A 26404-nucleotide genomic window follows, 5' to 3' on the forward strand; every position below is an offset into this window, starting at 1 on the left:
GACTTCCTGTCCTAAACAGCTCTGTGGCATTTCTGTGTACCATTACACAGCTGCTACATTTCACCTTAGACCTGGCTCAATCTCAGTAATGGATGAATTAACTGTTGTTTGTAGCTTAAATTTGTAAAGTGCTTTGGGATCTTTCAGAAAGAAAGACAACTATATAGATGAATAATCATTAGATCAAGGAGAAGCTGAGGGAAGTTTTACAGACTTGCAACGACGTCAACCTACATTGTATTGCATAACAGTACATAAGAACATAAGAATGACCATACTGTGTCAGGCCAATGATCCATCTAGTCCAGCATCCCGTCTTCCGATAGTAGCTGGTGCCAGATGCTTTAAAGGGAATGAACAGAAGAGGGCAATTATCTCGTGATCCATCCCCTGACACCCAGTCCTATATTCTGGCAGTCAAAGGTTTAGGAACACCCAAAGTATGGGGATGTGTCCCTGGTCACCTTGGCTAACAGCCATTGATGTCCAAGTACGTAATGTTTTTATCCTAAGACTAACAGGGACTAACAGATCCCCCAAAATACAAAAATAACAGGGAATCTAGACTATTTTCCTAACTAATGGCAAGAAAGGAATGATTTTCATTCTTCATCAGAATCTCTCTCAAATTGCTTAGCAGCTATTTACTAACATTTATTTATTGTTCTGATAGTGCATATCCAGAATGTACACATTGTGTGGATGTAAGTTACAATCTATGCACAGCATGTGCATGTTTCTGTACCTAACTTTGATAGAACTTCCTGAAATTTCTAATGTATAGAATTGAGTTACTCTGTCATTCAGACATCTGACTGTATTTTCATTATTACTATACTACTCTACAATAGACATAAAGTGTGCATCTGTGTTGCTGCAGTGTATTTTGAGCTAGTACCACAGAAACCTTGAGGCCAGATTCTCATGTATACTACTCCCTTTACATCACACTGGCAGTGTAAGGGAACTTAAAGAGAGAGTAAGTGTAACATACTCCCATATTAAGGTCCTTCTACGCTACCAGAAGGAGCCTTTGGTGATAATGAAAAACTGGCTATCTATATATATTTATACATATTTAAACAAGGCTATGCTGAACATTTAAAGGTTATAAATGGTTTACAACATTAAGAGCTGTATTGTTTCCTAGGAGAGTTGCAGCTAAAGTGCACTTTATAGCTATCTTCTCTGTGCTTCTTTTTTCCTAACAGATTTAAAAAAATTTCTCAAGTGGCCAAATCAGAAGTTCCTTTACTGTGAGATATGATTCGAAAGAAATAAACAATTAGATACATTCATGCTGCACACATGTAACTAAACAAGCACTTGCACTGCTAGCACTAAGTGTGTGAAAAGATATGACAGTAGTGGTCTTTTGCACGCTTGTAGTGCAAACTTCATGTGCAGAGTCACTTTATGCCAACATCTCCTGGCTGAACAGGACCACATCTATACTGCTTAGAAGTCTTGTATGCTGCTTGCAACAATTCACGTACTGTGTTGTGTGTTAAGACACTGATGTATGTGCAATCCAAGAATTTTAAATGTCCCCACAGGATATCAAATGCTATCCAGATCATTTGTAAATACTTTCCCAGTGCTCCAGAGAAAATGAGCCAGTTCTTTTCATATGTAGTTAAAAGACATTTTTGTGTTATCTAAAAATCTATGTTCCTGTTTAATAAAATTATCTAGGCAACTTACTGTTTCATCAGCACTGCGTGCTAACTCTTTCATTCATTACTAAATTCTCTTTGAGTGTTAAGATTATCCCCAGTAGAAACAGCTGGGAAACTGTAATATAAAGTCAAACAACATGTTTAATGACCATTGAACTCCAAGAAACTTAGTCCAGAATGATACATCATTGTGTCAGATACTCTTAAGCAATATGCTGTTTGGTCTCTCTCTTTAGAAATATGAAACCCCTTGAAACCGCTACCACAAATAGTGAAACTTTTAAATTATTGCCAAGCCACCTGCTTTTCTCCAGGAAACTTCATAAAACCCTCCAAATTAGTAATGTCATTAAGTAAAGCTTACAAAACCTTTGTCATCCTGAAAATGTTTAGCTGTTGAATTTAAAGAGGGCAACAGAGCTTCTAAAAATCAAAAATATTGTCATGTATACTACATAGACTTTTAAATCCTTTCCAAATGAAATGCTTTAAAATAGCTTTAAATTTAAATCCTGTGTATGCAGTTCTTCTGAATATTAATGCTAGGGGCTGATCATATAGATCTTATTCTCAGGAGTAGTCCCATTCAGAGAGGAGTACTGGACAAGTCATCTCCACTATTTATTTATCCCAATAAAATACTGCACAAACCTGCAGCATTTTGCACAGTATTTTAAAGAATTGTTTGTAATAAACAAGTAGTGACAGCTTGAGTTTCCCTTGTCCAATGCTCCTTCCTAATGGTTCTACAGAAAGTGGGTAAGCATGGATTATAGGACTGCATTCTGTCCATAAAGCAGCCAAAAATGTATCATCTAATCTTGGAGTAATTTATCCAATAAGATGATTTAGAGGACAGTTCAGTGGCACCATTTTTGGAAGGCAAAAGCAGAGGAAGGAATATAAATCAAAGGTGACTGGCAGGTAAAGGATATATGCAGCAATCAGCCAAACCATGTGCACGCTGGCACAAATTCAACAAGATCATTTATAAAAATTTTAAGTCAGGAGTACACAAAAGGGGGTCTGGTGCTAACTAAATCCACAGATAGATTACACGCCACTGAAATAAACACTTCCAGATGCTAGCATACAAAAACCTTTTACAGAAAGAAATGTTTTCTTTCATAAATCTGAAAGGAGGAACTTTGGGGTGAGGGGAAGGGAACAAGATTTTCAAACTGAGATCTGACTTCCTAGTGTTTTTATAGAATAATAATTCATATTTTCCAAATACAAAGTGTTTATATTATAGAACAACAATGCCCTGAAATACATCGGAAAGAAAAAGTAACCATAACTGTTTAACACACAATAGTAATATTCATATTTTAAAAGTGAAAAAGAACCAAAACCAAAATTGTTTAAATAGATTTTTTTCTGTGTAATTAAAACATATGTTAAATCATATGTAACTGATTATAAACACCTTGGATAACATTTTCAAAAGCACCTAAGAGACTTAGGAGCCTAAATTTAATTTTGAAAAGTAACTTCTGCCCTAAGGGTGAAATCCTGGCCAAAATGAATTCAATAGCAAAAATCACATTCATTTCTCTGGGTCCAGTATTTCATTCACATTTTCAATGAGACGTTGTCTCTCTAGTGTCTAAACTCTTTAAAAATGGCACTTAGACTTCTAAGTCATGGAGGTGCTTTTGAAATTTTTACCTGTAGTGTATGCCAATTATGTATCTGGAATCAAATTTTGTAGCATTTACTCCCAAACTGCTTATTAATATAGACTCATCTACTGTTTTGGCTGCAGCTTTCAGAAAATGTTGACAATAATCAAGATTAAATTTCCAGGTACTTTTCCAGTTAAGAAAGATGGCTTGCAGAGCAAATGTAAAGAAAAATCTTTATACATTTGATATGGCGTGCCTGAAGCACCCTTGTTTTTCTATATTTCCTGTACAATTTATCTTACTGATCTCTTAGAGAGTAAGCACCAGTTTATCTTTCCTTTATGGGGACACTGTTGAATCATATTAATTTATTCATGATCCCAACAACGTGTACTACCTTATTATTTTAAAAAGTTTACTCTCTCTTTGCCACCAAAAAATAAATCTAGTTGTCACTATTCTAGAGTTTTAGTCTCAAACAACAGCTAAGCATTGGCATGCCAGTAATGTTTCATAAATTTTGTTTTCTTTTTCATCAGATCATGGAAACCAGTAAGCTCCAGTACCAGCTTTATCAAAGTTTTTAAAAGATGTGGCTATGTGCTTCAGTGTTTGCTGAATGGGATGGATTTAAGCATCTGCTTAAGTGGTTTGCTGAATTGGTGCCATTGATGGTAATGATCTTATATTTCTATAGCATCTTTCACTCAAAATGAAGTGGAAGTTCTTTATAAACGTTACTATTTGATTGTACTATATATTACACGTGTGTGTATATATATATATATATATATATATACACACACACTCACTCATACTTGCTTGCATGCACAGCAGGTACCATTAAAAACTACTTGGAGTGATTAAATTTATTATTTGTTATCTACATACAACATGATCAGCACGGTAACAAGGCACAAATAAAATCACTCCCTGCCCCTAAATGTTCTGTGGCACCCTCTCTATGGAGGGATTCATTAGTGTTCAGTTCTGTTAGTTAAAAAAAGATATTTATAAATAGAAATATTAATCAACAAAAAAGTCTTTAACTGCAAAGAAATTGTACTAAGCTCTTTCAATGATCGTTCACTTGTTCTTAGTTTTAACACTTTGAGCCAGAGCATAAATCCTTTTACAGACATTTTTACACTGGGTCCTATAAGCTGTAATTGTCTGAAAAAGAAGTCTTTCTGAAACTCCTAGTATGATATGTCACACTCACGTATTTCAACACAAATCTGACTAATGCAGACAGTAATAAATAATATAGGCATGCAAATACTAGCTAAGAGTAAGGAGTGGTGGGCAGAACAACCAAAGCAAGAGGATTCTCAGCCTCCTGATATTCTTCTAATCAGGAAATTCCAAAACTCAGCACCATGATTTTTAAAAAGTCTTCTGTAAACATATAAGGGCATAGGCTGAAAGAATATGAAAATGTTTTCAAAACAGATTTCCAGACCCCTCCAATATATGATAATTCTGGACTGAATTATTATAGATCAAAGCAAAAGCTAAGCTCTGTCTAGTGGAGGAGAAATTGAGTTCATAAGATAAGATGTATTACTGTTCAGACACTTGGAGAGAAGGTGTGCATTAGTAAACAGCATAAAAACAGAGTCTTGTATAAGGTAGTTAAAAGTGGGAAATGGGGTGTGTGTGTGTGTGCGTGTTTGTTTTCAGGGCAATACTCCTGGCCCAAAGTAATTTCAGTTACATACAGTATCCTTCACTTTGTGTCCTAAACTATCTTTTATTAGTGTCATTGTACATTATTAAACACTTGCTGTAGTTCAGTTCCAATCAGACTGCCCTTCAGGACTGGACATAACTAAGGCCAAGATTTTGTCACTGAGGTCACGGAATCTGCGACTTCCAGAGACCTCCATTACATTTTCTGCTTCAGTCCCGAGGCAGCATGACTGGGGCTGTCGGCTGGTAGGGGCCCAGCAGCCCTCAGTTGCTGGGCGGCTGGGGACCCCACAGCTCCCAGCTGCCGTGGCTGGTGGCTCCTCCACAGCTCCCAGCTGCTGCATGTGGCAGGGAGACCCTGCAGCTCTCAGCCACCGTGGGCGGCATGGGGGCTCCCCCAGAGCTCCCAGCTGCTGGGGGTGGCAGGGAGACCTAAGAACCTAAATTCCACTAAAAATCACTAACAAAATCTTAGCCTTAGACATAACTCTCCTATACCATGGGCATCATTAAAGAATGAACATTTACCAATCCATACCGTTTATTATGGTAGCACCTAAAGGCTCCAATCAAGGTTAGGGCCCCATTACATTACATGAAGTACAAACAGAGCGCTCTGACGTTCTAAACATCTAATTAAAATGAGACACACGCAAGTGCAATAAACAGATGGAAGAACAGGGGTTTGTCATCCCAAAGTGCTTCGTGAACAATATGCATGCAGCCTCACTCAAGTGCTGCCAGGGCTGGGGTAGCAGCTCAGTGTTGCAGCATATTCTGTACGACAGATTGCAGGGAGGAGGGAGATAAAGGGAAAATCTGGCCAAAGACAAGGGGGAAATCCATACTCTTATGAAAAATGCCATAGGACAGCAAACAGAACCTCAGTTTTTAAGGTCACATTGGAAACATTTAACACTGGATAAATTAATGGGCATATCAGATTATATTAGAATGGCTCACCTTTGGGATCTGCACTCTAAATTTGAAATGCTAAACTTGAGTAATGGACAAAATGCCCTAGGCAGTTTCTGATTTTAAATATTTATGGTTTGAATGCACTATTTATGGTCATATTTAGATATTCTAGTCTATACATTTTCAACTCCAGTTTTGCAATGTTCTTTGAATGCAGCTCCTTTGAAAAACAAATGATATGACAAGGGCTCATTAAAATGGACATCAAAGCTGAACGACTCTATAATAACCAATCATCGACAGTTTTGTACCTTACAATAATGAAGATTTTACATGGATGTTATGAGGCTTAATTAATTAGTGTTTGCGAAGTGCCTGCAGATTCTTCAAATTAACAGAAGCACCATATTTACTACAGTTTCTGAATTAATTTTCATATCTATGAAGACATTGGACTAAATCTGATCTCACTTTCACCTGAATAAATCAGGAAATATGACATTGAAATCAATGGCATTACACTGGTATAAAATATAAGCTAGTCTATAATCAGGGCCTTAGGTGAACCATATACCTATCAGGCTACTAATTAATGCAGTTTGCTTTCCTTGAAAAAGACCCTCCAGTGACTTCTGATTTAACCCGAAAGGTAAGACATTATTTAGGGCAAGAGAGGTAATTCACTCACATGCTTCACTGTAGCTATGATTTGAGTTTATCTGAAGCCAAGACCTCTCATCCAATGAATGATGAAGTGACCTAATTATGGGAGTGGTGGCCTATAACCACCAAATTTATTCTAATTCAAGCCCTGAGTTGGACTGAACAGAAGGATAAGAAGTGGGAATTCAAGCTTTGCCCCCCTTTCCAGCCCTTAAACACATTAAGTAAAAAATGTGGAAAAAGTGTCATTTAATTTAATAGTTCATAAAAGCATTACTTTAATTTTCTGCTCAAATATAAATTCACATCTCAGTATATGAAATTCTGTTAATCCTACTCTGGCAAAACTCCCATTGAATTTTGCCTGAATAAGGAAGTAAGATTTAGCCCACAATGAAATAATGCAGAAATGTCTTACTGTTTTAGCTAATATGCATGTGGCGCAGAAAAAATGGATTCAATTACAACATATGGAATTACATCATCCCACATGATGAAGAGTTACATATTTCCCATTCCTGTCTTGCAAAATTATATGGCACTGTGTTTTAAATCAGTCATTTACATTGCTGCTGGTTGAAAGTCGGGATCATGCTTTAAACTAGGTAATAGAGGGCACCACCCATAAGCTGTCAATACAGAATACATGGATAAAATATATGTCTAGACTATCTTAGACATGATAGAGTGCAGAAGAATCTAGCATACACTTGCCGGCTTTCCATTGTGGCTTATGCTCTGAGGCAAAAACCTAAACGCTCTAATTATGTTAGTCATTTTGACATAACTATTAAGGTTAGAATAAATGCAAACGGATCATTTTCACTACTTTAATGTTAGCACTCTGTTACCATATGATTATGAAACTTTTAAAGTCCTCTTTAGGTCCAAACCAACATCTATCAAATACTGCTAGAGAATAAATTACATAAGTCAACTCTTTCTCCAAAACTGACTCATTAACAGCACACATCACAATCATCAGATGAAGGAGATGGGAAAAATGGTGAAATAACAAAAAAAAAAAGGGAGAAAGATCAGATGACAGAGAATATTTCCATATTTTAAATCTCATGTACAGTGCCAAGTACATTGTTAATGCTTAACAAATAATAATAGCCATGCTGGAAAGCATATTCCCATTGGAACTTATATTTCTTGACAAAATAAGTTATGTTTCCTATGTTTGCTCTCAGTTTTCTTTTAAACAGAAGTAGAATCAAATATCACAGTCAGCTTTTGTGATTCAAAGTTACATACTAGCTAGTGCAAGGGTCTAGTAGTAAGGACTAGAGCTGGCTGGAATGATTTTACAACTAAAGATGCCCTTTTCACAAAACCAGTATCTTCTGCAAGAAAATGTCAATTTTCTGTCTGGAAAATTGAGATGATGGCTCCCTAGCTGTGCCCCAATGCTGGAAAGCTCTAGTCAATTTTACTTTTGCCCAGTGAAATTGACAAAAGACTTCCCAGAGGGCTGCAGAGGCCAAGGTGCTCGGCCTCCCACTTTGTCATTAGCTCCAGACGACAGAGAGGCACAGAGCCAGGGTGCTGTGCTTCCCAGGCCCCCTCCCCCACAATAGCTCTGTGAACTGGAGACCTGGTCCTTGTCACTGATTCAAAGCAATCTGGATTGCTTAGTAAACCAGGTTTCAGAGTAGCAGCCGTGTTAGTTTGTATTCGCAAAAAGAAAAGGAGTACTTGTGGCACCTTAGACTAATAAATTTATTTGAGGTGCAAACAAACAAGATTTTTTTAATACGGCTAAATGCAAACATATTCAGCCAGGAACAAAGAATGTGGGCCATGCTTACAGGATAGGAGACTCTATCCCGGGAAACAGTGACTCTGCAAAAGATTTGGGAATCGTGGCAAATACCAGCTGAACATGAGCTCCCAGTGTGATGCTGTGGCCAAAAGAGCTAATGCAATCCTCGGATGCATAAACAGGGAAAACTCGAGTAGAAGTAGAGAGATTAAGGGATCACTGATGATGGTTTATAAATACCTACATGGAACAAATATTTAACAATGGGCTCTTCCATCTAGCAGAGAAAGGTATAACATGATCCAATGGCTGGAAGCCGACGCTAGACAAATTCAGACTGGAAATGAGGACACTTTTAACAGTGAGAGTTAATAATCATTGGAACAATTTACCACGAGGCATGGTGGATTCTGCATCTTAACTTAAGATTGGATGTTCTTCTAAAAGATATGCTTTAGGAAATATTGTTGGGAAGTTCTATAGGGCTGTCTTAGACAGGAGGCCAGACTAGATAATCACAATGGTCCCTTACACATTAGAATGTATGTATCTATTAAATGGACTGCTTGTCCACAGCTGACTGAGGTGGAGCTGTTGGCATAGCACTGGAATTGGATGATCTCCTACATTGAGACTTATTTCTCTTCTTTGAAAACTGACTGCTGTGATGGGTAAAACAGCTGTCTGTAATACTGCCACTGCTGTTGCTGAAGCCTATATTAGTGTCTCCTGGGAGCTGTGGTATACGCTTGTAAGGAGCCAAGAGTAGCTTGAGAGTCCTTAAATGAATGTAAGGTTTTATCTATTTTATCAGAAAGCAGGGATCGACCATCAAAAGGAAGGTCTTCAATTGTTTGAAAACTGTCCTCAGCTATGTTTGAGTTTTGCAACAAGGATGCCTCATTCTTGGCAGATGCCATCACTTTGGAAGACGAGTCTCTTACATCAAGAGTACTGGAGAGAGATCTTGGCCACCACACAATCATAGCAATGTAGAGCTGAAAGAGATGTCAAGAGGTCATCTAATCCAGCCTCCTATGCTGAGCAGGACAAAATATAGCTAGACCATTTCTGATAGGTATTTGTCTAGCCTGTTCTCAAAAAAACTCCAATGATGGGTTTTCCACAATCCCTCTTGAAAACATATCCCAGGGATCAACCATTCTTACAGTTAGAAAGTTTTTCTTAATATCTAATCTAAATCTCCCTTGCTGCAGAGTAAGCTGATTTACTATGCACGTTTACAGAGAGAAGGTGAACTAAATTTTTCTCACAAATAAATCAGGTATCTTGTGTTCAGTCTTGTCCTACCTTCAGAGGACTTTGAGAAAATTAATCACTGTGCCCTTTACGACAGCCCTTAATATGTTTTAAGACTTATCAAACACTTCCTACTCTTCTGGTCTCACGATTAACAAACGTCCAATTTTTTTAACCTTTCTTCATAAGTCAAGTTTTTTAAACCTTGTGTCATTTTTCTGGACTCCCTCCAATTTGTCCACATCTTTACCAAAGCGCGGTGCCCAGAATTGGACACAGTACTCCATCTGTGATCCACGATAAACCCCAGATCCTTTTCAGCAGTACTGCTGCCTAGCCAGTGACTTCCCATTTTGTAGTTGTGTATTTGATTTTTCCTTCCTAAGTGTAGTACTTTGCACTTGTCTTTACTGAATTTCGACTTGTTGATTTCAGATCAATTTTCTACTTTGTCAAGGTCATTTTGAATTCTAATCCTGTCCTCCAAAGCACATGCAATCCCTCCCAGTTTGGTGTCATCCACTAGATATGTCCTCCCAGTCTGACAGCAAACCACTGATAACTACTCTTTAAGTACGCTCACTTTTCCTTAGTTTGCTTACGAGAATGTCAGGTCAAAATGTCAAAAACCTTACTAAAGTCAAGATATGTCATGTCTATACCTCCACTCCATCCACTAGGTGAGTAACTCTGTCAAAGAAGGAAATTAGATTGGTTTGGCATGATTTGTTCTTGACAAATCCACTAATAGAGCCCTAGGAGCCTCTAGGTGCTCACAAATTAATTGTTTAAAAAAAACTGTTCCACTATTTTACCAAGTATCGAAGTTAGGCTGACTGGTCAATAAATTCCTGGGTTCTCTTTGTTCCCCTTTTTAAAGATAGGTATTATTGTTTGCCCTTCTCTAGTTCTCTGGGACTTCACCCATCCACCATGAGATCTCAAAGATAATTGCTAACGGTTCAGTTAGTTCCTTAAGTACCATAGGTTGAATTTTATCAGGTGCTGCTGACTTTAAAATATATAAATATTCCTTAATCTGCTCTCTTCTTATTTTGTCTTGCATTCCTTCCCCCTTGTTGTTAATATTGTGTTAAGTATCTGGCACCATTAACCTTTTTTTGGTGAAGACTAAAGCAAAATAGGCAATACCTCAGCCCTCTTGATGTCATATGTTATTAGCTCTTCTTCCCAACTAAATAGAGGACCTACACTTTTCTTCATCTTTCTATTGCTCCCAGTGGATTTATATAACTTCTTTTTATTGCTTTTATGAGCTTTGATAGGTATAAATCATTTTGTGCCTGAGCCTTCCTAACATTGTACCTACGTTTGAGCTATTGCTTTGTACTCATCCTTACCGATTTGTCCATGTTTTCACTGTTAAAGTCTGCTTATCTGAAGTCCATTGTTCTTATTATGCTGCTCTCATGCCTTACTTTTCCTTAGAATCATGAATTTATATCGCGATCTCTTATTGGTAACTACTACAGAGTTTGGTAGAGAATGAAAAAAAAAAAACCCTTCAAAACTGCATCGGGACCTGATAGTGCTTGTCCATGAGCCTCACTGTAAGAGCCAAAGAGGCCCATGTATGCCATAAAGTCTTTGCTAGATTTAGTAGTACCTCATAAACAGAAAGGGAAACCTGGAGAATGTCTAAGAGCTTGTGTGTGTTTTCTTGTATAAGCTCTGCTTGAATACCCAAAGACGCAGCCATTCTTCCTGGATGCTCCTGATGAAATTTAAACTATTCAGGAACTGGAGAAGATGCATCCAGGGTTTTAAAATCATCTGGTGAGGAGGAGAAAAGGTTAACAGGAGCTGATGGATCCTCCTGTGGTATAACAGTCTCCTTAGACGATTATACCACGGGAGCAAAAAAGGCAGCCCAAGCAAAAAAGGCAACACAGATTTGGAATAGACACGCCACAACACAGGCACAATTTATACCCTGGAGAACACTGCATACCAATGGTGCATAGCACCAAGACTAACGAAAAAAATAAACTAAGCTATAATAAAATAAAAAGAAAACTCAAACAGCACTAAACTGCCAGTGAACTAATTCCAACAGAGGGAAAACTAAACTAGTTAGCTACACAGGAGAAAAAACCCATAAGGTAAACTGCATGGGAAGCTCAGACATAGGCCACTGGTAGTGAGAAGAAATGGAGGGGGTCTGGGTGGTGCCACTTTTATGCACCTTCAGTGGGGACTAAATTAATAGAGAACAAGGATAATAATGAAGAACGCTCTAGGTGAGTGCAATGGGGGCAAAGGCAGGATGACTAGTGGGAATCAATGGTATTGCCAGTAGAGATGGGGAAGTATTAATGCCATTGTTCAAGGCACTAGTAAGACCTCTTTGGGAATGCTATGTACAATTCTGGTCACTCATGGTCAAGAAAGAGGAATTCCCAACTTTGTGTCATCAGAAAATTCCATCAGCACACTCCTATTTCTTGTGTCAAGGTCTTGAATTATTTTGGTCCTCAAGGTCATCTAATTTTTCCTCCAAAGAGCCAGAAAAGCTATTTAAGCTGAAGGACAATGCTTCAGCTTCAACAAGAAAAAATGGATCCCCAGTCATGGACCAGGACCCCCTTGTGATACCCACTATAGAAACACAACGAAAATACGGTCGCTGCCCTAACAATCTTACAATCTAACTGAGGCATGTAAGTGACTTTCCTAAGATTACACAGGAAATCTGTGGCAAAGCCAGAAATTTAACCCAGTCCTCTAGTGCCTTAAGAACATGATCCCATCCTCTAGGGAGAAAATCTGTTACCATGATATTTGATTTTATGATACTTAGTCTTAATGTAAGCTGCTTTTATTGAAAATTTCAACAAGACATTATATTTTTTCAAAGTTTCTGTTTTTTATCTCAAGGGCAATGTCACAGGATCTCCTATCCTGAGATTCCTCACGAATAGCTTTGGACACCTTTTGGCTGATTATCACCTCTGTGAGTTTTATTTATCACTTCCAGCAAACCATCATCACAATCCTGTGTAGCAAGCACAATCCTGTGCACCTGCAGTCACAGGTGCTGACTTTTTTTTTTTTTGATGGTGGGTGCCTTTGAAGGTGTGTGTGTGTTTGGGGGCAGAGAGGAGGGTGAGGGGGGCACTCTGCCAGTTTTGGCAGGAGGCTATTTTCAGCATATTTATATACTTCTTTCATATTCTAGTTATTGAATGTGCCTATTGTTGGTATTATTACTATTTTAATAATGATTAAATTGTTATGAACTACATAATTACATTATCATGAATTACAATATATTAAAATCATTGCCACCACCCACAAGCTGTCTTCACTAACATCCCAGTGTAAAGACTTTATGTTTCACTGTAGATTTCTGGATGAAACTGTCAGCAAGCTTATTTACTTCTAGTTCCCTGGTATTGTCTTGATGCATGTTAAGGTCAGCTACATTATTCAGTTGTGTCTGTCTGCACTGATGACTGGAGATAATTTTTAAGTCTTCTGAAGCTGGAGAATGAGTTCAGGATAATACAGGCACAAAGAGAAGGATTCTTATATATTTGCAGTACTCTGGAAATTTAGTGCTTCCAGAGTACTGCAAATGACTCGAAGATCTCTTTCTTGATGGGTAACAGCTAATTTAGGCACCATCATTGTGTATGTATAGTTGGGATTATATTCTGCCATGTGCATTACTATGCATTTAACATTGATTTTCATCTGCCATTTTTGTGAGGTCCCTTTGTAACTCTTTGCAGTCTGTTTTGGACTTAACTAGCTTGAGTACTTTTGTAACTTTGCCATGTCACTGTTTATCCCTTTTTGCAGATCATTTATGAATATGTTGAACAGCTCTGGTCCCAGTACAAGCCCCTGGGGGACACCACTATTTACTTCTCTCCATTCTGAAAATGGACCATTTATTCCTACCCTTTGTTTCCTATCTTTTAACTAGAGTGCCTGGGAATGCTTTCAGGATCATCTAACAATTCTTAATTTAAAGACAAGCCTTTTATTATCTTACTCACCCTGCCTCTGTTTACAAACAAAGTCCCTGCCCCAAGGGCAGAAGCTGGGAGTAGCACAGAACTCATCACATTCCACACTCAAGCTCTGGCTCCTGGGTGCTGAGCACCCACTATTTTTTTCCCACGGGTGCTTGAGCCCCGGAGCACCCATGGAGTCGGCGCCTATGCTATCTACAGTTTTTCCTAATCCTCAGATCTTTCTCTACGGAGAGGAAGAGAAAGATCTTACCACCCCGAGACCTTTCTTTCTCGGAGCTCTGCTAGCCTTCCTCTCCTGCACTGCCTTCCTGTGCCTTTTTATCAGTCCTGAGATGATGGGCTGATTAATGCTTTAGCTCACCCAGGGTGTCAGCCTGATTAGCTAATTACATTTCATTCCCCAGTCAGACCTCTCTGGGGAAACTAATTGGTGCCAGGGTGATCAGAGTGCTGGCTCACCTTGCTAGTTCCCAGCCCTCTATCACAGGCAGTTAGAATTTTCTCCTGTGTTTTTTGAATTAATACACAATAATCTTTACATTCATAGAATTCTTCTTATAGAGGACACTAGTGTTACAGTCTCAATCAATGTAAAAATATGGAGTATCATCAGATCATTTGCAGCTTCAGGTTTTTGTCTGTTTCCCCCCCAGATGCGCTGCTGATTTAAACTCAATCCATTTGTGTAGACAATACAGTCTTTCAGAAGATGATGTTCTATTCTTAAAAGTTAAAACATGACAGACAGTGAATTACTGCAAGATTACTGAACACCGCAGGTAAGGCAGCATGCCAGGAAGCCAAAAAATGACATAACTAAATGAAAAGTAATCTCCCAAATGAAAAATAACCTGTCCATTCTCTGCCTGAAGTGACTTGCTGCTATGAAATGGAAATTATTTTAAAATACAAAATCTTGCAGATAGTGTCCATTTCCTGGTGTTTTTTTTAGAATTATTGACCTTTTAGCTAAGCCAAGTTTAGTATCAGTTTAATAAAGGGGACTGAATCCTGCCATTGGAAGGAGATGGATTTAGGTCTTTACTATCTTTAACTACTATAGACACAAGCATGGCACCGTAAACAGAAGATTAGAAATCTTTGCTTATATATAAAGACTGTTCATAATTATGTTGTACTTATTAAAGTCCAGAGCATTTCTAGTGAGCCTATGTCCTTAAAAACCTGAGACATTCATTAAATCCCACAAAATACTCTGTGCTAAGGTCATTATGGATCCTATAAGAAGAACAGACAAAAACATTATTTTAAACAATACATTCTAACGGTTTCCCAACTTCTCTTCATAGTCAGTATTTTACATACTATACTTATGTCATCAGTCCTTGAGCCAAGCCTTTCTTGACAATTGATGCTTGGTACTTTTGACAGTCACATAGCAGAAATCAATCTATTCAGCCATAATCCATGGTATGAGATTTCTACCACTTTCCCAAACCATGCTATGTTACTCAGAACAGCTATTTACACAATTAATTTTCTAGGCATGATTCAATTTTATGCTGGTATAATGAAGTTACACTTGGGTAAAACAGTATGTTGGCTTCAATGGAGTTACATCATTTTTGCCTGGTGTATCAGAGTGTAGAATTATGTTTCTAACTATACGTCATTCTAACCCTTCTACTTGATTGAACTGAGGGCATGGCTACACTTGCAGATGTAGAGCGCTTTGAGTTAAACCAGCCTTCGTAGAACGCAGTAGGGAAAGCACTGCAATCTGTCCACACTGACAGCTACAAGCGCACTGGCGTGGCCACATTAGAAGGTCTTGCAACAGCCACAGAGAGCAGTGCATTGTGGTAGCTAACCCAGCATGCAAGTAGCTGCAACGTGCTTTGCAAATGGGGGGTGGGATGGGGTGGAGTGTGTTATGTGTATGTGGGGGAAGAGAGAGTGGGTTTTTGGTGGGGCTGAGAGCATGTCAGCATGCTGTCTTGTAAGTTCAGACAGCAGCAGACTCTCCCTCCCCCTGCCTCTCGCTCTCTCTCACACACACAGCATTCCACAGTAATGGTTGCTTTGTCTCAGAGGAGATAAGCAGCCAGCTGTCAGAAACGGAGCTTTCAAAGGGCATATCCGCATTCCTACAGTGAGTTCAAAACAATGAGAAGAGTGGCCACTTGACTTAAGGGGATTATGGGATGTTTCCAGAGGCTGATCAGAGCGCAGTAATGCAACACCTTGTTCACACTGATGCCCGGGCATTTCAGCCAAGGCGCACCAAGCATTAATCTTCTTGCCAAGGTGGAGTACCAGGAGCGCTCTAGCCATGGAGTCAGAGCGCACTACGTGCCTTGCCAATGTGGATGGGTACTGAGCTAGGATGCCCGAGGCTGCTTTAATGCACTCTAACTCATAAGTGTAGCCAAGCCCTGAGCTGGTATATAACTAGTAAGAAAGATCAGCAATTCTTCCACTGCCCCATGCTGGCTCTTTCTTTTGTTTACTGTGGGTCTGGTACCATGAATGGCAAGTTGCCACCAGGGAAGCTGGTGGAAAATGGCAGGATGCACAGAAAATCCTTCCCCTTCCTGCTCACAGCAAACTATGTCAGAGGGCCTATTAATTACAAAACAAAATCCTCATGTGGGAGAGTGGGGAGCAGCTTAAAGAGGAGTTGGGCTGCTGGTAAGCAAATGTATTGATAAATTTATTTATAACATTATCATGTCTGTCTTCCCCAGCCCTTTGTATATCACTTGTAGTTTAGGCTAACTTTTGTGGGGAGAGACCATGGGTAAAATCCTGGCTTCATGGAGTCAATGGACTTCAGGAGGGCCAGGATTTCACTCCAAGTCTTCGAATGCATTTGTACAACACTGAGCATAATGAGGTCCTGATAGTGTCTCTGCATGCTGCTCTAATACAAAAACAACAACAACAATAATAATGGAGAATTCCAGGTTGCTAAATAAATGGTCTTAATTTAATCTTGTTGTTTAATTAATTTATTCTATAGCTAGATTCCATTTTTATTTTTTTAAAAAGTTGTTAAAAGAATATTGTTAAGGTTGCAAAGCCCAGCACTCAAAAGTTAGGAATCACCAGAATTAAGATTGCCTATGCAACCTTAATTTGGCCCCTAGAGTATGTGCAGTACAATACAATCTTTAATTACATGTACACTTTGTCTTCTTCACAAGCTTGCTGGTCATGCAGTGCACCAGACAGATGATGCTCAGTGAGGGCTAGATTGTGATACAATTTCTCATGCTTAGTATTAAACGGCTCCTCAAGCAGTCTCACTGAAATCACTGCTCAAGCAGTAAGATACCACAATCCGGCCTAGACTGAGGCAGCTGTCCAATATTGCTTTTTATCCTCATCATTCAATGCACAATCCTCATCATTCAATGCACAGCCCCAGGTCTTATTTACTGCACACCATCCAAATGCTGCACCAACTACAGAATTTGTTTTAATTTTCTCAAGGGATTTTCTGTTGGGTTCATCACCACAGTATCTGAGCCTCTCAAAGACACTAATAGATTTATATTCTCAACACCTCTGTGAGGTAGTAGAGGACTATATTTATCTCCATAAGCAGATGTGTCAGAGTCAGAGTTTAAGGCCAGAAGGAACCACGAGATCATCTAGTCTCCTGTATATCACATGCCACCAACATACCCTGCACTAGATTCAACAACCAAAATTAGACCAATGTATTACAGCCCATAGGAAAGATGATGAACTGAAACAGAAAAGATTAAGGGCTAAATTTTCCAATTTTGGGTGCTCAACTTGAGACTGCTATGGCCTAATTTTTCAGAGGCACTGAGCACCTGCAGCAGCTACTGACTACAACTGCCAATGTCAATGCTTAGCACTTTTGAAAATCAGGCCTGAGATGCTCAAAACTTGGGTGCCCAGAAATGAGGAAAGCACAATTAGTGCTGTACTCAGATAATTCTGATCTAAGTGACTTGGTCAGTGCCACACAGGAAATCTGTGACAGAGTCTGGGATAAGATCTCATTCTCTTGACTCCCAGTGCATTGCCTTATCCATGAAGTCATGCTCCCTCTTACTGTGGCCTCCTGCCACATTTTCTACACACTTTCCAATTTCTGTGATGAATAAGGCAGGGAAAAAATGAGACACTGACACCAAGGCATTCCCAGAGCCAAGCTCTCTCAGTCCTGAGGAGCAAGAAAGGCAGTCTTGGTGTGTATGTGGACTTGGATGATGGCGGTGAGAGCAGTCACTGTGTTTCCTCTCCTTGATCTTATACCTCCAGCTAGGGACCTCAGAGAGCTGTGTCCCAGACAGTGGCTGCAATGGCTCAGGCACAACGTTTTTAAAAAGGACACACGGCTAACGGACTACATAAAAATACTGATATGGGGAGAAAAACCGGGAATGACAAAGGAAGCATCACATGCCTTTTGTGATCACTCTACTTTTGCAGCATAGAGGAAACAAAGGACAGTTTGGGCAACTCCCCCTTTTATGCTGTTGGAACTGTGTGTAACTAGAGAGGGGTGAGTGGTCCCAATAGGTACACTTATCCCAAGAGGGCAAAATTCTTGAAGCAGAATATAGATAGATTATTTTAAATACATGTACTCGAATACCTTTGACACAAGGTCTTCCACAACTGGCCATCAGGAAGTTTAGACTTGAAATTAGACGAAGCTTTCTAACCACCAGAGGAGTGAAGTTCTGGAACAGGCTTCCAAGGGAAGCAGTGGGGGCAAAAGACCTATCTGGCTTCAAGATTAAACTCAATAAATTTATGGAGGAAATGGTATGATGAGATAACATGATTTTGGCAATTAATTGATCTTTAACTATTCATGGTAAATAGGCCCAATGGGATGTTAGATGGGGTGGGATCCGAGTTACTACAGAGAATTCTTTCCTGGGTATCTGGCTGGTGAATCTTGCCCACAAGCTCAGATTCAGCTGATCGCCATATTTGGGGTCGGGAAGGCATTTTCCTCCAGGGCAGAATGGAAGAGGCCCTGGGGGGTTTTCGCCTTCCTCTGCAGCATGGGGCATGGGTCACTTGCTGGAGGATTCTCTGCACTTTGAAGTCTTTAAACCATGATTTGAGGACTTCAATAACTCAGACATAGGTGAGAGGTTTATTGCAGGAATGGGTGAGTGAGATTCTGTGGCCTGCATTGTGCAGGAGGTCAGACTAGATGATCATAATGGTCCCTTCTGACCTTAATATCTACGAGTCTATGAATCTCTCTTTATCATTCTAAGAATAAATGTAGGATCTGCTCTACAGCAACCTAACCTATCTAGTAGATGGCCTAAGACTGAGTCCTTGTTTCTTGGCCTGTTTGGAGGGACCAGTGGCCTTTTATCTCATCAAGCACCAGGGATAGAAGCTAATGCCAGGGATATATGATGGCCAGTGATGCACAGTTTTGGTTATTCATGAGATGTTAAGCTATTTAAAAAAAAATCACGCTAATCAGATAGTACTCTGCATGCCCACTCTGCCCTGTGGATACAGAATACCATCCTGTCTGGTGACACAGATAGTCTACTCCTGAATTTCAAATCTCTACTATAAATTAGTTGCTTTTTGGAAAAACAAAGTTGTTTCACTATAACTGGGTGCAAGCAGCTTTTTCCTTCTTTACAATGTATTTCATTACATTCTCTGCTTTCAGAGGCTATCACCTAACATATAATTAAAGCCTCTGCACCACTCTGGAATGTAACTTCTGTGCTCAATTGTTACATAATATTAAACTAATAGTTGTGGGTGGCAAATGATACAGTTGAGATTATATACAGAGATTCATTAAAAACATGTATCTATAACTATCATGAATAAAAAATATATATAATACCATATAGGCGTACATATAAAAGCACCAGGCACACCTATGGCATTATGAAAATAATAATTTAGCTTACTTTTCTTAATTTTATCCCATTACTCCTAGTTATAATCTCTTGGGACCCCCTAAACAAACCTCCTTCCTTGATGCTGGCAATTTTCAGATACTTGTAGATGGCTATCTTATGTAGAAGCATATTGCATCTGGTTAGCCTTTCTATTTGTTTTAATTTTTCCTTATAAGCTATTTCTTTTATCATTTTGAATGTTCTTTTCTCAAATCCCTTGAAGTCATCAACTTCTTTCTGGCTATCAGCTATTCAGATCTGAACACAGCATTACGTCTGAGTTTTATTGACTTAGAAGTTTATGTGAGATGCACACTCTTCTAAATTGTGAGACATTATGAAGTACGAAGGAATATAGGCCATATATGGTAGCCAGTCACAAGGAGATGCTCCTAATTTATGACATCAGACACATCTGGCAGCTTTGAAGTTTACATCAGCTGAAAATTTAAATAAATAATTTGTTTGGCTGCTTTGAATAATGGATTTTAATTTGTGTAGAAAATCTGATGGGAAAACCTCACAATCTATCAACATTTTACTGGAAGCTCAATTCCATTATGTTTCAGTGGAGGCTCAAAATTGTTTAAAGAAACCAATCTGCTCTTTATCCAACCCTAAATGTACCACTTGAGATTTGAACTTCCAACAGGAGCAGTATCTGACATGTAACTAATTTTAGAATACAAAATGCTCCTCAACATATTGCAATACCTATAATTTAAAATAACAGTAAACCTAAATTTTGCAAAAACAGAAAATTCGAGTGCTAACAAAAAGCATAATTTATAATTGAAAGAAAATAATATTTAAAAGAAAACAACTTTTGTGTCCTTCCAAAAAGGGACAGAAATTACTAAGTTTTATTTCCCAAGAGAATTATGCCACTTTTGTAAAGAAAATTACAGTCACCACAAATTGCTCTCAACAATTCCAAGGCTTCTTCATTTGACCACTTGAAAATCAAAGTTCTTTAAGATTATAAATATAACTTTTTATAACTCTGTTATTACGTACTGTGAATGGGGAAAGGGGGCCAATCTTGTGGCCGTAGCGCCGAATGGCCTCTCTGATGTGGCAGGGCTGGATGGCATCACTTTGAGCCTCTATACCACAAGCTGCAGTGCTCTGCAACAGAAAAACATAAATTGTTACTAAATCAAAAACACACAACAGACCTGCAGTGCATAAAATATGAAAATAAACCTTTATAAAATGGACTGATTTTTTTTTATAAAATGGACTGAGGATACACATCATTGTTGCCACACACTACATCTTAAAAATCTATTAACAAATCAAAGAGGACTTTTACATGACTTGTGTTTAACAGACCCAGAGAACAATATATTTGTCCTCTTAAATCTTTTACTGATTTACTGATTTTGCTGATGTATGTAGCAATGGAAAAGAGAAACAAATGATCAAATTCAAATGAAAGGATCATGGAAGTCATGCTGCAATAACCACAAAAAGCTATTTCTGAAACATTTCAAGCTTTCCTTATAATATTAAGGGGTGGCAAAAAAATTCTGATAAGGATTTCAAAGCAGACACCAAGATCACAATTGTCTGACAATTCAAATTTAAACTGAAAATGAAACTGTAACATAATTATAAAGTCACAAAGATAAAAAATATTTTAATAGATTCAAACTGGAAAATTTTCAGATTTTAAATAGATTTTTGAACTAAGGACCCTGTGCAAGAAATAGCAGATTCATGCATGCTGGTCCACAGATGCTACAAAGGTCTTCCTGGCTATGCAGGAGTAGAAGCTGTATTGTATTTTTAGTAGGCAAACTGTAATATTGGTGTAGGGCTCTCTGGCTACCCAAGACAGCTGCTTGCGAAAATTCACAGATTCCATCCAGGTGACTGCCGCATGACAAGATGAGGGGAATGCCACTGGTGAATCCATTAAGCATGACCAACATACAGTGGACACTGCATGTACAAGATGTACACAAACATACTATGAATATATACCATGGGCCATAATGTTCAGCCTTTAATGTCTAAATTTAAGTATCTAAATAAAGTGCCTGATTTTCAGAAGTGCTGACCACCAACAGATCACACTTGATATCAATGAGTGGAAACCACATGCTACATAATGTGTTGGTGGGACCTTTCTAAATGACATGCATAAAGGGAATGTGAAACCCAATGCTCTGTGTTGGTCTGGGCCCTGATGTAGTATGAATAGCATGCTTCACTAAACAGCTGGTCTAGCTCAACACCTTAGCTATGCCTAGTAGACGCCTGTCAAAACTGGATATGTAGTTTCAGTAAAATTGTACAGCAGTTTATAAATATCACATTTTAAAAAATGACATTGAAGTAAGAGTATGAATTTATATTAAACTACACCTAAAATTGCATCCTTAGCTAATATTTTGTGCCTGTGACCTGCAGTGCAAATCACTCACATGAACCCTACCAACCCAATGTAAAAAGGAAGGAGGAAAAGTAACATTCAGAACTCCTAACACAAATATTTTTACAGATCATCAAAGAGTTCCTCATTGGTATGGTATGTAACAAAGTCAATGCCGACAGTTAATTTATTAGTGAGAGAAAGGTGAACTATATGGGGAGTGTCCCTCTTACGATTCTATGAGAAGCATATAAACACCTTGTTTACTGTTTGATAATGTCAAGGTAACAATTACTAGTGGAATGTGCATTTTCTTGGCAAGAAAATAATGTACATGAAAGCAACACTAGTGATTCAATTCATACATGCTGACTTTGAATTATAGTAACATTTTTTTCCCCCAAGATTTCCCCCCACTTCAGTTTTGATATGTTCATCCCTCCCACTTAGAACACCTGGCATTACAGTGAAAACTAGGAATGACAATACTGACATTGGGTATCTTGAATGTGACATAAAAGATACCCACATTTCATTCAAAGCATCCAAATATCTAAGCTAAACCTACTGAGATAAAAATAAGGATACTGAAGTTCATAAGCCTTTTCAGCAATTTTAATCTTTAAAGTTTATGCCATATTTTAAAATTGAGTTTTCAAAACCAAGATTTCAAACCCAAGAAAATGATCAAGATCTTCAGCAGATATTTTGAGTGCCTATCTACTACAGCCTCATCCACACCAACCTTTTTTCTTTTTCTTTGTTTGACTTTGGTGGAGTCTTGTCCAATGCCTCCATTCCCCAGGCCTCCAGACAGTGTTTTCCCAAGGTGTTGTGGTCCTGCTGCTGCTGGGGGAGTGGGCGTAGGAGGTGGTGTGTTTTCCGGGGAGTCAAGACTGCTCTTCATATTTGTGGTCTGGCCTAAGAGATGTGGCTATCAAAACAAAAAATCAAGCAGTCATTGTAAAACGATATTTTTAAAACCTGTTTCATGGTTTCCTGGACTTTCTGTTACAGGAAGTATACCACAACATTCAGTTTGCATATTCGGGAAGTAACTGTGATTGCTGATCCAGGTAATTACAGCAACTGTTGTATCTGTTGTTGTTGATATGTATGCGTATTAATTTCTAATGCTGGAATAAAGGTCCACATACAAGAAGCAGTTCAGGGCTGGAGGTGAGAATTTCTATATAAGCAGAAAGAATTTTCATTTTTAAATGTAAAGATGTCATCAATAATTTTCAAAAGTCTTTAATATGTACATTTTAAATGTTTTTTTTAATAGTTATAAACATACAGTGGTTTTCCCCATCCCAGCATGAGCACATCAACAGCTGTCAGATACAAATACGTACTAGAAGGAACTGAACAATTCCAAAAAAATGCATGTACTAATAAAATAAGTACCACCCTTCATATGATATTTATTTCTACTCTTATGCAATAATGGATATACTGACAATATTAAAAAAAACAAGTATTTACCTCAGCAGAATTGTGATACTGTATAAAAGTAGCAGATATTGCATGACTGAATGGATCACCTGCTTTGGGAGCCATATCCTGTTTGACCAAAAGAGCCAAGTCCACCAACTAGAAGAGCAACAAAAGCAACAATAAAAGACTAGGTTCACTGAGATGGAATTAACTGCTTATGAACTAAAGGAGTACTTGTGGCACCTTAGAGACTAACCAATTTATTAGAGCATAAGCTTTCGTGAGCTACAGCTCACTTCATCAGATGCATATCGTGGAAACTGCAGCAGACTTTATATATACACAGAGAATATGAAACAATACCTCCTCCCACCCCACTGTCCTGCTGGTAATAGCTTATCTAAAGTGATCATCAGGTGGGCCATTTCCAGCACAAATCCAGGTTTTCTCACCCTCCACCCCCCCCCACAAATTCACTCTCCTGCTGGTGATAGCCCATCCAAAGTGACAACTCTTTACACAATGTGCATGACAATCAAGTTGGGCTATTTCCTGCACAAATCCAGGTTCTCTCACATCCCCCCCACCCCCATACACACACAAACTCACTCTCCTGCTGGTAATAGCTCATCCAAACTGACCACTCTTCAAGTTTAAATCCAAGTTAAACCAGAACATCTGGGGGGGGGGGGTAGGAAAAAACAAGAGGAAACAGGCTACCTTGCATAATGACTTAGCCACTCCCAGTCTCTATTTAAGCCTAAATTAATAGTATCCAATTTGCAAATGAATTCCAATTCAGCAGTTTCTCGCTGGAGTCTGGATTTGAAGTTTTTTAAACTTGAAGAGTGGTCAGTTTGGATGAGCTATTACCAGCAGGAGAGTGAGTTTGTGTGTGTATGGGGGTGGGGGGGATGTGAGAAAACCTGGATTTGTGCAGGAAATAGCCCAACTTGATTGTCATGCACATTGTGTAAAGAGTTGTCACTTTGGATGGGCTATCACCAGCAGGAGAGTGAATTTGTGTGGGGGGGGTGGAGGGTGAGAAAACCTGGATTTGTGCTGGAAATGGCCCACCTGATGATCACTTTAGATAAGCTATTACCAGCAGGACAGTGGGGTGGGAGGAGGTATTGTTTCATATTCTCTGTGTATATATAAAGTCTGCTGCAGTTTCCACGATATGCATCTGATGAAGTGAGCTGTAGCTCACGAAAGCTTATGGTCTAATAAATTGGTTAGTCTCTAAGGTGCCACAAGTACTCCTTTTCTTTTTGCGAATACAGACTAACACGGCTGTTACTCTGAAACCTGCTTATGAACTGTATCTCAAAAGTGAAGGAAGACACTATATGTGTGTTGTCATAAATGATGCTAATTCTAATGGTAACTAAACAAATTCAGCCTTGAAATAAGATGCAATTTCCTAGCAGTAAGGGTAATTAAATGCTGGAACAGTTTACCACAGGAGGAGGGATTCATCGAGTGAAGTCTTTAAGGCGAGATTAGATATCTTTCTAAAAGATAAATTTTAATCAGCTTGTAGGAGAAATTCTGAAGTCCGTGTGCATGAGGTGTCAGTCCCTTCTGGCCTTGGAAGCTGTGAATGTATGAATCCCCCTATTCATTTTTTTCCTTTAAGGGATATGGAAAGAACAGGAAATTCTACATTGCTCCCCATATGCTCAAAACTCCCCATATGCTTACCCAACGCTGCTTGCACCGCAGTCTGCAGCAGTCAGGAAGGATTTTTTCCCCCTGAAGTACAACTGAACAGTTGTAATTTTTCCCCTCCACCTTCCTCTGAAGCATCAGGGAGTGACCACAGCTAGAGATGAGACACCAGATAGGGTGGACCAGTGCTCTGAGGTAATAGAGAGAATCCTCTCTCTCAGATACCTGGCTGGTGTATCTTGTTCACATGCTCAGGGTCATACTGATCACCAGATCTGAAGTTGGGAAGGAATTTTACTTCAGGTCAGATTGACAGGGATTGTGGGTTTTTTTTCACCTTCCTCTGCAGTATGAAGCATGGATCACCACTAGGATCATTAGGCATATCATTCCAAATCAATTTCCTGCCATTGCAGGGACCTCAACTCTCCTGTTCTCTGCATGTGGCACACAGTTTAGCCATCTGAAAAGTGAAATGCTTTGGTTTATCCCAAGTTATTGGGCTCAATGTAGGGGTAACTGGATAAATGTAATGGTCTGTGTTATACAGGAGGCTAGACCAGATGATCTAGTGGCCCCTTCTGGTCTGAAACTCTATGAAACTATAAATGCCTCTTTAATAATGTTTGAACTGCAATGAGTTACTTTAACTTAAAGAACTGGAAGTTACTTAGCTGTAACAAGAAAAGCATGCACTGCATTTAGCTGTAACAGGAAGCTCTTTGAGATGTGTGGTCCCTATCTGTATTCCACACAAGGTACAGATGCATGCCATGCAACTGAGTCCACAGATTCTTAACGAGGTGTCCGTCCATTGGCCCGCACACATGCAGTTGCTCTCCTCGTGCTCCAGACCAAAGGCGTAAGAGGTAGTGTTGGCTGCCGCCTCTCTCACCATGAATCCAACAGGATCCGAAGCAGAGGGCACGGAGGGTGGGTAGTGAAATACAGACAGGGTACATCTCAAAGAACCTACAGTTACAAGTAAGTAAACTCCATTTCTTCCCATGCTGGTCCCTATGTGTATTCCATACGTGGGTGACTGACAAGCAGTATTCAGACCAGAGGTTGGTGCAAGGATGCCAACAATAAAGATGCTTGAAGAACTGCAGTCCCCACAGCTGCATCTGCAGCAGAGAACTGAAGTACCGATGTGTAATGTTTTGTGAACATGTGACTGGAACTCTAGGTAGCTCTCAGAGAGTGTCCTTACCCCATCCAGATGAGGGAAATGCGCTAATTGGTAGTATGTGATGATGCAACCAAAATCAATTTATTGATTCTCTGAGGAGATATTTCTTGTCCTCGTGACCTTTCTGCTATAGTGAGCAATAGTCTTGGTAATTTTCTGATTGGTTTGGTCCTTGACAGGCAGAATTCCAGGGCACATCTGACATCCAGGGA

At 39.1% G+C, this 26404-nt stretch overlaps 1 protein-coding gene across 22 annotated transcripts in view; it reads right to left on the reverse strand.

Annotated features, from left to right (window-relative positions):
• SUPT3H (SPT3 homolog, SAGA and STAGA complex component) overlaps positions 1–26404 on the reverse strand; it is a 470436-nt gene that overhangs the window by 56099 nt on the left and 387933 nt on the right. For 19 of the 22 annotated variants that reach the window (XM_073335781.2, XM_073335776.1, XM_073335772.1 and 16 more), the window contains 4 exons: positions 23375–23482; positions 22632–22820; positions 20524–20634; positions 279–342 (listed from right to left, as the gene is read on the reverse strand). In XM_073335781.2, the coding sequence (XP_073191882.1) occupies positions 283–342; positions 20524–20634; positions 22632–22820; positions 23375–23482 (468 nt within the window). In that variant the 3' untranslated portion in view covers positions 279–282. Of the gene's footprint in view, positions 1–278; positions 343–1562; positions 1795–20523; positions 20635–22631; positions 22821–23374; positions 23483–26404 lie in introns of those variants that run through there. The other 3 variants (XM_073335780.2, XM_073335778.1, XM_078852051.1) reach the window with 3 other exon arrangements.

This window comes from Lepidochelys kempii, chromosome 3, assembly GCF_965140285.1.
Source record: "Lepidochelys kempii isolate rLepKem1 chromosome 3, rLepKem1.hap1, whole genome shotgun sequence".
Classification (NCBI taxonomy): domain Eukaryota; kingdom Metazoa; phylum Chordata; order Testudines; family Cheloniidae; genus Lepidochelys; species Lepidochelys kempii.